The 11,895-nt window shown below is 60.7% G+C and overlaps 1 protein-coding gene across 1 annotated transcript in view; it reads right to left on the reverse strand.

The window, feature by feature from the left end:
* Positions 1-6,224, reverse strand: part of STRIP2 (striatin interacting protein 2) — a 20,673-nt gene extending 14,449 nt beyond the window's left edge. The window contains exons 1-10 of the mRNA XM_017839199.1: positions 6,171-6,224; positions 5,948-6,082; positions 5,662-5,782; positions 5,039-5,107; positions 4,843-4,949; positions 4,600-4,727; positions 3,793-3,981; positions 2,489-2,712; positions 1,268-1,333; positions 640-703 (exon numbers count right to left, since the gene is read on the reverse strand). Of these exons, the coding sequence (XP_017694688.1) occupies positions 640-703; positions 1,268-1,333; positions 2,489-2,712; positions 3,793-3,981; positions 4,600-4,727; positions 4,843-4,949; positions 5,039-5,107; positions 5,662-5,782; positions 5,948-6,029 (1,050 nt within the window). The 5' untranslated portion in view covers positions 6,030-6,082; positions 6,171-6,224. The remainder of the gene's footprint in view (positions 1-639; positions 704-1,267; positions 1,334-2,488; positions 2,713-3,792; positions 3,982-4,599; positions 4,728-4,842; positions 4,950-5,038; positions 5,108-5,661; positions 5,783-5,947; positions 6,083-6,170) is intronic.
* Positions 6,225-11,895: the final 5,671 nt, after the last annotated feature.

An 11,895-nucleotide genomic window follows, 5' to 3' on the forward strand; every position in this document is an offset into this window, starting at 1 on the left:
TCCCCAATATCCCAGTTGTATCCCCAATATCCCAGTTGTATCCCCAATATCCCAGTTATATCCCCAATATCCCACACGTGGAGAACTCGCTGTGTGGGACGTCCCCCTGTCCCAGAGCCCCTCACAGCTCCTGCCTTCGATCCCTTCCACCCACTCCTCCTGGGATCTCCCTGTGGGTGAACGGAGAGGGACAATCACCTCCAAAAGACCACCCAGACCTGAGACAGGGTCCCTGGGCCCCCGGAGGTGCCTCCCTCTCCACCTGGAGCACAGCTGGAGCCGAGCTTGGCCGTGCTTCCCGCTGGGAACTGCACTGCTTTGGGCTCTGTGTGTGTCCAAACCCAACCCTGGCAGCCTGTCGCCTTCAAAACTCCAGGCAAACGCTCCCCAGGGAGCAGGAATGCTACACCATGGACAAAGGGAAGGTAAAAATGCTGCATAGTCTGCTTGGAATTGCAGGGAGGACTCAGTTTTTCATTTTTTTGCCCCGTAGGAAGCTCCAAAAGCTTTTCCTGCTATAACTAACAAGGAGGATCTTCTTATTCCCTGCAGTCACTGTGTTTCAGCCAGAGGTTACCCAGGAGGATCCCACACCACATGGGGACATCCCAAGTGCTGTGCATGGATCCACCACCTCACCTGCTTCAGGGTCTTCACACTTTCATGGATGGGCCGTGGGAGCCCGATCAGGGTCTCGGTGTCCCTGAGAGGGGGAAAGAAGGGGAGCACAGGGTTATATGAGGTGAAAGAGGGAGCCTGGAGTCTATTGGACACATCCCAGAGGGGTCAGGAACTGGGAGAGGGGTTGGCACGAGCTGCCCACCCTCCCACCTCCTCCCCAGCGAAGCTCCTTCAAGAAAGGAGCAACGTCAGGGTGAGGAATTGGGGTGAAATCAGAGGAAATGAGGGCTGGGGTGGAGCCTGAGCCCAGCACTGCCCCTAAACCCGACTGTCCCCCTCTGGGCCCGGCCCAGGATGGCTCTGCACCCACAGCTTGGCTTGTTCACAAACTGGGTCATTTCCTGAGGACACCAAACTGTTCCAGCTCCCTCCACATCAAACCAGTCCCGGCCTCGGGCCGGGGGTCTCTCACTCCAGCTCTCATTTTTAACAGGAAGAGGCCCTTGGGGAGCAGTGTCTCCAAGGACAGGTTTTTCCAACGCTGCTTTCACTGCTGCAGCCTCGAGCTGGGAAAACCTGAGCTCTGTGGACACCTCCCGTGCACTGATGGGATCTGCAGGGCAGGTTTTGTGGACACAACACTCACTGTCCCAGCGTGAATCCGATGAATTTGTTCCTGCTTGCTTCCAGGAAATGCTCGATGTCCTTCTGTCTGATGGAGCAGAGGAGAAACAAAGAACAAGGAGGAGGTTGGAAAACGGATCACAGCCTTGGATTGGTTTCTGGAGGCCTCGTTAGCAATGGGAAAAGCCACCCTTGGTTGGGAGCAGCACGGACCAAACCCATTTGTATTTGCTGTGCAGCTCCACTTCTCCATGGGAAAGTAAACAGAGAGGAATTCTCTACAAGCAGCACCTTTCCCTGCACCTCCCGTGCTCCTCCCACAGGCATCTCCAAGGAGCATCTGCTCGCTCTGAGCGAACAAATGTTGTCTCTGTGGTCTGTCAGAGCTCGTGCTGCTCCCAGGGCAGGCTGGCATCTCGTCCACCTTCGGCATTTTCATGGGAACTGGACAGGATCAGTGGGACACGAGCCACGAGTCTCATGGGCAGAGAAATCCAGCTGGATTTCCAGGCAACGGCCAAGGAAAACAACAGGAGGTTGCCGAGGAGGAGCTGAGAGCGTTAAGCCGAGGAGATCCACGTGGGAAACAATTCCTGCCGTGTCCCTCTGGGTGGACCAACTTAACCCTGTCACTGCTCCCCCAGCAGAAATATCTCTTTGCTCCTTGTTTTAAAGGCACTGGGTTAAATCCAGGCTTTGGGCAAACAGCAACAACCCTCGGATGGATCCCAGGGAGAGGGCAGAGGTTTGCATCCCCTTTTCCTGACATTCCCTCAGCACCACGTGCAGGCAACTGGTCTGAGGGAGGGAAGGCACCGACTCCTTTATCCTTGGATGTTTTTCTCCACCGCTCAGGAAGGTGCCACCTGGCCACACAAGAGTCCAGCTCCACAAAGAAGCTGTCAATCATTGACCAGTTCCCAAGAGGATCAGTTGAGGACCTTGCCCTTCCAAGATCCACCAGTGCCAGCTGGGAATGCTGACCCCGCTCCAGCACAGCCTCCTTCCTTCCCAGCACAACCCGGGACATCCACAGTGGAACTGCCACTTCTTGGCCAAGCTTGGTTTCAAAACCCTGGGGAAGAGCTCAGCTAAGCCCGGCCCAGAAAGAACCAAACGGGACGAAACGAGGAGTGGAACCCCCTCAGTTCAACTCGCCAGGAAACTTCCCACGGGCTGACGTGGGGATGAACCCCAGGGCAGGGGGGCTGGGGAGGGTGGCAGTGACACCGGGGGGTTTTACCTGACTTTGGGGGCCCAGGGCAGCCCCTTGGGGAAGGACACCCTCTCGATGGGCAGGCGCTGGGGGGGCAGGGGAGGGACGATCGTGTCCCGCTCCATCAGGTCCAGCTCCCCCTCGATCCCGCTGTCCACGTCGTCGTTCTCCTCCTCCTCCACTCCTGCCTCGTCGTTCTTGAAGGGGTCTCTCTCGTTGTAGATGTCCAAGCTGTCCTGCTTCACCAGGGGCTGCAGCACGAGGGGGAGGAGGAACCCAAGTCACTCCATGGATTTTATTTCCCTGCCAGCTGTCGCCGCCAGATCTCCCCATCCTGGGAGGATCAAGCTCCCAGGTGTTCCTCGAGTGAGGATTTCCCTCCTAGCCTGGCCTGGATAAGGAATAACTCCTTCTCTACCTCTAACCTTGCAGCTCTAGGAGGTGGGACCCCATTATCCACCTTAACTTCTGGAGCTTCCATCCCACATCTCTGCCCTCACAAAAGGCATTTCATCCTCAGACCATAGCACAGCAACTCCAGGAGAGGAGCTAAAAACAGATCCTGCTGGGAGCAGTTTGCTCCTGGGGGTTATCAGCCCTTTGCCAGAGGGTTGGGATGGCCTCTGGCTTCCTCTGGACAAACCCACCAGGGGCTCAGCTGCCACAACAGAAACTGGGGGAGTGGAAAACTGGACATGCCCTGGCCATGTGTCCTGAGAGAGCCCCAAACCCAACTGTGCCCTGGGCTGATCCCACAGGGATGGTGGGCAGCAGGGCAGGGGGGATCCTGCCTCTTTGCCCCCTCAGGGGAGACAACCCCCCCCTCCTGCAGAGCTGCTCCAGCCCTGGGAACAACAGCACAGGGACGTGGAGCTGCTGGAGAGAGTCCAGAGGAGGGCACGGAGCTGCTGCCAGGGCTGGAGCCCCTCTGCTCTGGAGCCAGGCTGGGAGAGCTGGGGGGGTTCCCCTGGAGAAGAGAAGGCTCCAGGGAGAGCTGAGAGCCCCTGGCAGGGCCTAAAGGGGCTCCAGGAGAGCTGGAGAGGGACTGGGGACAAGGCAGGGAGGGACAGGACACAGGGAATGGCTTCCCACTGCCAGAGGGCAGGGATAGATGGGATATTGGGAAGGAATTCCTGGCTGGGAGGGTGGAGAGGCCCTGGAATGAATTTCCCAGAGAAGCTGTGGCTGCCCCTGGATCCCTGGAAGTGTCCAAGGCCAGGATGGAGCAACCTGGGACAGTGGAAGGCATAGGTTGGAACCGGATGGATCCAAGGTCCCTCCCAGCCCAAAGCGCTGCCGGTGCTGCCCCAGCAGGACGTGGTGGCTCCTACCCTGCGGCTGCGGTGGCCCCGCTTCTGCTGCTGCTGCTGCTCCACGAGCTCGATGGAGTAGGTGGGAGGAGAGGCCGCCCTCATGCTCCGGACCACCTGGATGCTGTCCTCGGGCAGGGGGGGCAGCCCCAGCTCCTCCCGCCGCCGCACCTTCATGGCCTGCAGGGCCTCGAACCCGCCCAGCGTGAACTGGGGACAGAGGAGAGGTCACTCAGCAGGGACACACATCCCATGGCTCAGCAGGGACACACGTCCCATGGCTCAGCAGGGACACACATCCCATGGCCCAGCAGGGACACATATCCCATGGCTCAGCAGGGACACACGTCCCATGGCTCAGCAGGGACACACATCCCATGGCCCAGCAGGGACACACGTCCCATGGCCCAGCAGGGACACACATCCCATGGCTCAGCAGGGACACACATCCCACCGGGAGCACGGGCTTCCAGGGAGCAGCAGGTTGGGGGATCAAACCGGGGAGTTGAAGACACCAAGCCACTGGTTCATCCTCCAGACCTCTCCCCCACCCCATGTCCTCTGAGCGCTCAGCCCACCCTGATCCCAGGGAGTTGAAGACACCACACCACTGGTTTGTTCTCCAGGGTGAGGGACCACCTCTCCCCCACTCCATGTCCTCTGAGTGCTCAGCCCACCCTGATCCCAGAGGAACCTGCCCTGTGTCAGCTCCCCGTGCCTCCCAGATAACCTCGTTGTGGTCGGGTCCAACAGTGGGGAACACCCAGGCTGCAGCAGCGCCGTTCCAAGGCAAAATGTTGCTGGAAAAAAGGAAGGGTTTGCACTCACCAGGAGCACCTTCCAGAGCAGGAGCAGGACCTTCTTCATGGGGAAGTGTGGAGCGTGGCCGCTGCAGAACTTGGTCACCATCGTGAAGAGCAGGAGAGCAAACGGCTCCTCCGTGTGCACAGGGAAACCTGTGGAGAGAGGGAGCAGGAACGGCTCCGGAGCAGATCCCTCATCCCCGGGCTCTCCCCGCCGGCCCAGCAGAGCAAAGGGACCTCCAGAGGGCACAGTGGGTTTGTGGCTCACTCAGCTCCATCCTGAAGGTCTCCCGGCAGGTTTTCCACTCGGGCGGATCCGCCTCCTGCTCCACACGGATGTTCTCCACCATCAGGTACATGACACTGAGCAGGACCCTGCGGGGACAGCAGGCGGGTGAGGCGTGTCCCTTGTCCCCAGGGTTGTCCCACCCATTGTCCCACCCTCTCCAGGTGCCAGGGGGTACCTGAGCTCTGTGCTGTCAGCCAGGGAGATGGCCGGCTTCCGCAGGGCGCTGCTGCAGGCCTGGCTGTTCCTGCAGGGAATGGCACGGGATCGGCGCCAGCCCCGCCTCATCCCGACCCACAGCCAACAGCTGAGCCCAGGAACACCGGGATGGGGGACCCGACAGGGCTGTGGGACCCCCCTGGGCATCCGTGAGGAGCAGGAGGAAGGAGAGGGGGAGGAGGGCGGGGAGGAAGAAAGTGAGGAGGAGGAGGAGGGTGAGGAGAAAGAAGATGGAGATTCAGAGATGAAGGTGAGGAGGATGAGGAGAAAGAAGATGAAGAAGAAGAGGGTGAGGAAGATGGAAGAAGGCGGCGGGGAGCATGAAGAGAAAGCAGATGAAGAGGAGGAGGGTGAGGAGGATGGGGAGAACGAAGATGAAGAGGAGGACGAGGAGAAAGAAGGCGAGGAGAAGGGAAGAAGGGGACAAAGGAGATCATAGAACCACAGGATCATTCAGGTTGGAAAAGGCCTCCGAGATCATCGAGTCCCAGAAGAGGAGGGTGATGAGGGCGAGAAGAAAGCACAGGGTGAAGCAGAGGACAGGGAGGGTGAGGAGGGCGAGGGCAGCGCGGGTGCCCTCACTCGATCTCCATGTTGAGCAGCTCCAGGAAGGCGGAGAAGGTGCCCAGGCGGTACAGGAGGAAGCTGTTGTGCCGAGACCAGTGCAGGACATCGCCCTCGTTATCGCAGTCCCCAAACACACCTGGGGAGGAGCAACCCCGGAGACAAACCCTTGTTGGGGAGGATCTGCCTTGGAACCCCCGGAGCCCCCGGGAAGGAGCTGCCAGCCCGGCACAGCCCCGGCAGAAGGGTTCTCCCGAGGTTCTCCCAGGGCCCCTGGCAGCGGAGACAGGGATGTGGTGCTTACCCTGTGCCAGGTAGAGGATGGCCCGGGCCACCCGGAGCCTCCTGTCCCTGTTGACCACCTCCAGCCCGTCCAGCAGGCGCATGACAAAGGCCTTCTGCTGGGCCCCGTCCAGCTCCAGCCACCTCCTGCCCGGCACTGGGGGAAGGACACGACCACCAGCCAGGGGCTTCCCCGGGGGTCCTGCCCCCACCCCGGGGGGCTGCCCCGGGCCCAGGGCTGGTACCTTGAGCGTGGAAATCCTCCTCGAAGCATCTCCTGTTGTGGCTCAGCTCGGGCTCCTCGGTGTAGCTGTAGAGCTCTGGTGGGGAAAGGGATCAGCAGGGACGTGGAGGGGCTTCATCCTCCTCCTCCTCCTCGCTGCCAAATTCCTCGTGAAGCTTCCAGGGAGACACGGGACAGAGGCCTGAACTGACCCCTGAGCTCTCCTGCAGCTCCAGGGGGCACCTTGGGACACCCAGTGCTGCCAAAGTCATCATCTCCATCCCCGTGTCCGGGCTGGGCTGCTCCCACACCCCTGCTCCAGCTGCATTTCCAATGCCATTGGGGTTTTCTTTTGGGGGGGGGGGAAGTAATTTTAAGTCAGTTAAGGCAGTTTGGGAGGGGGGGGAATGCAGGAACACCCAGGCAAGACCTGCACTGATTCCACAGCCAGCAGCTCCGGCATTTTGGGATCTGAAAACAGGGGCTGGACTTGGAGGGACACAACTGTTCTTCATAATCCCTACCTGTCCCTAGAGAATCCCTACCTGTTCCTAGAGAATTCCTACTTGATTCTATATAATTTGTACTTTTTCTTATAGAATTCCTACCTGTTCCTAGAGAATTCCTACGTGTTCCTAGAGAATTTGTACTTTTCCCCATAGAATATCTACCTGTTCCTAGAGAATCCCTACTTGTTCCTAGAGAATTTATACTTTTTCCTATAGAATTTCTACCTGTTCCTAAGAATTCTTACCTGTTCCTAAGAATTCTTACCTGTTCCTAGAGAATCCCTGCCTGTTCCTAGAGAATCCCTACTTGTTCCTAGAGAATCCCTACTTGTTCCTAGAGAATTTCTACCTGTTCCTAGGGAATTCCTACGTGTTCCTAGAGAATTTGTACTTTTCCCCATAGAATATCTACCTGTTCCTAGAGAATTCCTACTTGTTCCTATAGAATTTCTACCTGTTCCTACAGAATCCCTACCTATTCCTAGAGAATCCCTATAATCCTACAGCGCTGAGCGGCACCGCGGGGGACTGAGATGATCCCGCAGGGGAGGAGGGAGGATCCCTCGCGCAGGAAATGTGCTTTTGCCAGGGCAGCTCGTGCAGCTGAGGCAGCCGGAGCTAAAAATAACCCCCCTTTGCCGGGACACATTTGGGGCCGCGAGGTTAAGGGGCAGGAGCGGCAGGAAGACACGGGACAAGGACACAGCGCCCGTGACAAAGGGTGACCCCGGGCTATGGGTCAGGCCGGCCCGGGCTGTGCCACAGGACAGCGCTCCCTCCTCCCGCCACTCCCGGGGCGATCCGGGGAAAGCCCCGTGTCCCCGCAGTCCCCCTGCTCGTCCCCGGGGAGCGAGCGGCTCTCTATTAATAACCCTCGACGACACCGCTCCGCATCCATCCCCCATCCCGGCGGGATTGGCGTCCTCCCTCCCCGCCTGTTAAAAACAGCAGCGCCGCCCCCCCAAAAAACGCGCTTCACCTGCCAGCTCGGCGCCGTGCCCGTCGGCATCCCCGTACTCGAACTCCAGGTTGGGACAGTCCACGGAGCCCTGCGGGGAGCGGGACGGGGTGAGCGGGGCGGGCTGGCACATCCCTGCGGGAATTCCGGGAGGCGCCCCCGGCTCTGCTCCAAAGCTCCTCCGGGCGGGTGGGTCGGCGGGGCTCGGGCACCCCGGCCGTGCCGGGAGACTCAAAACCCCGCGGAAATGTGGCGGGCGAGGGGAAAAATGGCAGTTCCCGAAGCCCCGGGGGGAAGCAGCGGCGGGACCCGGAGCGCCGGCGGATATTTGGATGCGTTTTTTCAGAGCCCCCCCAAAACACAGCCTGGGGCTGGTTCCGAGCAGGAACCCCCGGGAGGACGCGGCTCCACCCTCAGCGCCCCAGACCCGGCAGCTCTCGGGGCCGGGCTCTGCCTCTTGGAAGCCCTCGGTGCGGGTTTATCCCCCTCCTCCCCCGCGGAGGAAGGAACTGGAGCGTGAAACTCGGCCCGAGGATCCCGGCGGGGCGGGGAAGGGGCGGCCGCGGCCACACGGACCCGGCGCCGACCCCCGGGAAGGGACCACACGGACGGGTAATCAACCCAATTAACGTGATTCCTCCTCCCGAATCCCGGCGTCCCCCCTCGGAGGCCGGGCTGGAGCTGCTGTGCGTCGCCGCCCTTAATATCGATGAGCCGGGCTGAGCCCACCCGCACCAGAAACGCCGGATTCTCACCCAATTTCGGCAGCCCCGAGCGAGGGTCGGGGAGTTAAAGCCGCCGAGGAATTCGGCCGAGCGCGTGCAGCCCTAATCCGCTTGGAGAGGCAGGGCCGGGGGGAGGGGGGGAGGAGCAAACCCCAAATTCACGAATTGCGGGGCCACGGCTTGGACACCGTCCCCCAGGAAAAGGGACCCTTTTTTGGGTCAGGGAGACGCAGCTCCTGGGTGGGGGAGCCAAGTCTTCCCGTGCTGTGCTATGGGGACCCCGCGGGGGCTTTACGGGGAGCGGGGACAATGTCCCGGGCTGGATCCTGGTGATTGATCCCGGTCCTGCTTCCCCAGCCCGGCGCCCAGAGCAGCCCAGGGGGGTTCGGTGGTTCCCCCCCGCCCCGGGGTTTTTCGGGCAGGAGGGGTGAAGGGTTGTGGGGGGGAACTGTGTCCTCCGGACCGTGGTGAGAGGGTGGTAAGTGGGTGCCTGGAGGGTGCGGGGGAGCCCAGCGTCCAACTGGGACCCCAAAACTCTGGCGCCGCTCTGGGAGTGGGGCAGGGAGGTGCCAGTGCCGGGGCTTAGCTGGGATCCCCAAACCCTGGTGCCAGCTCTGGGAATGGGGCAAGGAAGAGCCGGCGCTGGGGCTTAGCTGGGATCCCCAAACCCTTCTGCTGGATCTGAGAGTGGGGCAGGGAGATGCCAGTGCTGGGGCTCAGCTGGAAACCCCAAACCCTTCTGCTGGAGCTGCCAGCGGGGTGAGGATGTTCCAGTAGCGGGGGCAGCCCCCCTGGGGACCCCCCAGTCCGGGCTGGGCACCTCCCGCCCGCTCAGAACCCCTCCAACCCCGAGGTCGGGGTGAGGACCCCCCCTCCCCGAGTCCGAGAGCTCCGCCGGCCCTGGATAAAGCCCCTCCCGCAGGAGCCCCCACGGCGGGGCAGGGACCCCCCAGCCCGTGCGAGGGTACCCTCAGCGGTGCCCCCCGCCCGTACCTCGGACTCCTTGCGCTGGGTCCTGAAGAGGTCGCGGCCCTTGGGCTGTGTCTGCGCGGGGGGCTGGGGCTGGGGCGGTGCCGGGCGGGCCCGGCCGGGTCCCGGTCCCGGTCCCGTTCCCGTTCCCGGTGCGGGGGTCCCGCCGCCTCCCGCCGCCTCCATCGCTGTCACTGCCCCGCCGAGCACGTGGGGCCGGGCCCGGGACACGCCCCCGACACGCCCCCGCAGCTCCCATTGGTCTGGAGGACGGGGGCGGGGCGAAAAGGACACGCCCCCTCCCCGCCATTGGCCAGTGGGGGAACGGGGGGCTGGGAATGGGGGGGGGGACGCGTGGGGGGGGAACGGGGTTTGGGGGGATATGGGGTGTCCCGGGGGTCATGGGGTGTCCCGGGGGTCATGGGGGCGTGGAATGTTGGAGACGGGGCGTTATGGGGTGTCCCGGGGGTCATGGGGTATGGAATGCCGGGGAAGGGCATTATGGGGTGTCGCGGGGGTGATGGGGTGTCCCGGGGGCCGTGGGGGCGTGGAATGTTGGAGTCGGGGCGTTATGGGGTGTCCTGGGGGTGATGGGTTGTCCCGGGGGGTCACGGAGTATGGCATGTTGGGGACGGGGCGTTATGGGGTGTCCCCGGGGTCGTTGGGAACCTGGAATGCGGTGATGGGGTGTCTCTGGGCATGGAATGCCGGGGAAGGGGGTTATGGAGTCCTTGGGGTGTCCTAGGGGTACTAAGAGCATGGAATGCTGGGACGAGGGGGGCTGTGGGGAGTCCCTGGGATGCGGGAAGCGTGGGATGCTGGGGAGGGAGGTATGGGGTGTCCTTGGGGTGCTGGGGGCATGAAATGTTGAGAAGGGGTTATGGGGTGTCCTTGAGGTGCTGGGAGCACGGAATATTGGGGAGGGGGTGTTAAAGGATGTCTCTGGAGCGCGGGGAGCATGGAATGCTCCAGGAGGGGTGGTTATGGGGTGTTCCTGGGGTGCTGGGAGCACGGAATGCTGGGGAAGGGAGGTTATAGGGTGTCCCCGGGGATGCTGGGAGCAGCCTGTGGTGGCTGGAACGGGGGTGGGACAGAAGGACTCCCACCCCCCTTTTCCTCTTCCACGCCCAGCACGGGGGCTTGGTGGTTTTGGGGTCACTGGGGAGGTGCTGGACACCCCTTCTTGGTGCTGCTCTTGTCCTGTGTCCTTCCACAGCCACTGGAAAACGGGGAACCCCCCGTGTGGGGGTGGGAATGTCCCCGTGCAGCGGGGAGGGGACGGGGCAGGGGAGATAACGGGATTCTCCCGGCACCACTTCCCCAAGGACACAACGGCACCGGAGCCAAAACAGCTCCGGCTGCCCCAAGGACGGGTGGAGCTTCCCCAGCCGGGATTATCCAGCAGCGCTGGGAGCTCAGGGCTTTGGGAACAATCCCAAATCCCACCTCTCAGCCCCCAAACCCCCTCCCCCCCACCGTGTGCTCCCGAAGGAAGGACGCCCGGGGAGCAGCCGAGTTTTCCCATGTTTTATTTGTGTTTCGAGATTACAGAGTCTTTATTGCTGATCTAATACAATCACTCAGACATTAATATTTAAAACATCCTTTTGAAATGTTACGGGTGCGACGGTTCCGTTCCCTCCCTGCTGATGACGGGTTTTGCTTTGTTATTCCTAAAAGTTCAGGACAGAATTAAATTTCCTTTATTTTATTCCTTATTTTGCTGGTGTTACCTAAAAATCTCCTTTTTTTTCCCCCAAAAGCTTGGAAAAAAAAACAAACAAACGCGTTACATTTTAAAAAACAAACAAACAAAAAGATAAAAGAAACCAAACCCCATTAACATTTAATTTAGAGATGATCACAGGATATGATTCCAGGTTGATTAGGAAAAAGCCAAGCGAGCCAAGAAGCTTTACAGGAGCAGCAGAACACGGAGAAGAGTTTGGAGAATCGAGGTGGGAAAGGCCAGGTGGGATTTTATTACTGATATTTTATTTTTTTTTCCCCCCTTCTTGTCTACCTGGAAGATGAGACGGGCACGGAGGGATCCGTGGATCAGCAGCACCACTGGCTGTGGCACGAGTGACGGACACGGGGTGGGAAGCGGCGGCGGGAGCTGCTCCGGAGGGTCCTGGGGGTGGAGAGGGGTTTTCCCAGGGTGGGTGGGACACCCGCTCTTCCAGGAGCTGCTCCCACGTGGCCCCACAACCGCCTGTCCCCTCGGCCAGGAGCAGATTCCAGGTGGGGCCTCTCCAGGAACTTGGGGCTGACACAGACCAGGGTGGATCCGGCGCAGGGAGAGACCTGGATGGGACGTTTCCAACGGCTCAGGGGACTCTTCCCAAAAAAAGCTCAGGATCTGGATAAAACTCTTGGGCAGAGGTGACTTCAAGTCTGTGGTTCCAGGTCAGTCTGTGATGAAGCTCCTCAAGGCCTTAAGGTCTCCTCAGAGCCTTCTCAAAGCCCTCAAAGCCTGAACATCTTCCCAAGGTCTCCGGAAGGTCTTCCCAAGGTCTCCCAAAGGTCTTCCCAAGGTCTCCTCAAGGTCTCCCAAGTTCTCCAAAGGTTTTCCTTCCAGGTTTT

This window comes from Lepidothrix coronata, unplaced genomic scaffold (assembly GCF_001604755.1).
Source record: "Lepidothrix coronata isolate B3197 unplaced genomic scaffold, Lepidothrix_coronata-1.0 Scaffold385, whole genome shotgun sequence".
NCBI lineage: Eukaryota > Metazoa > Chordata > Aves > Passeriformes > Pipridae > Lepidothrix > Lepidothrix coronata.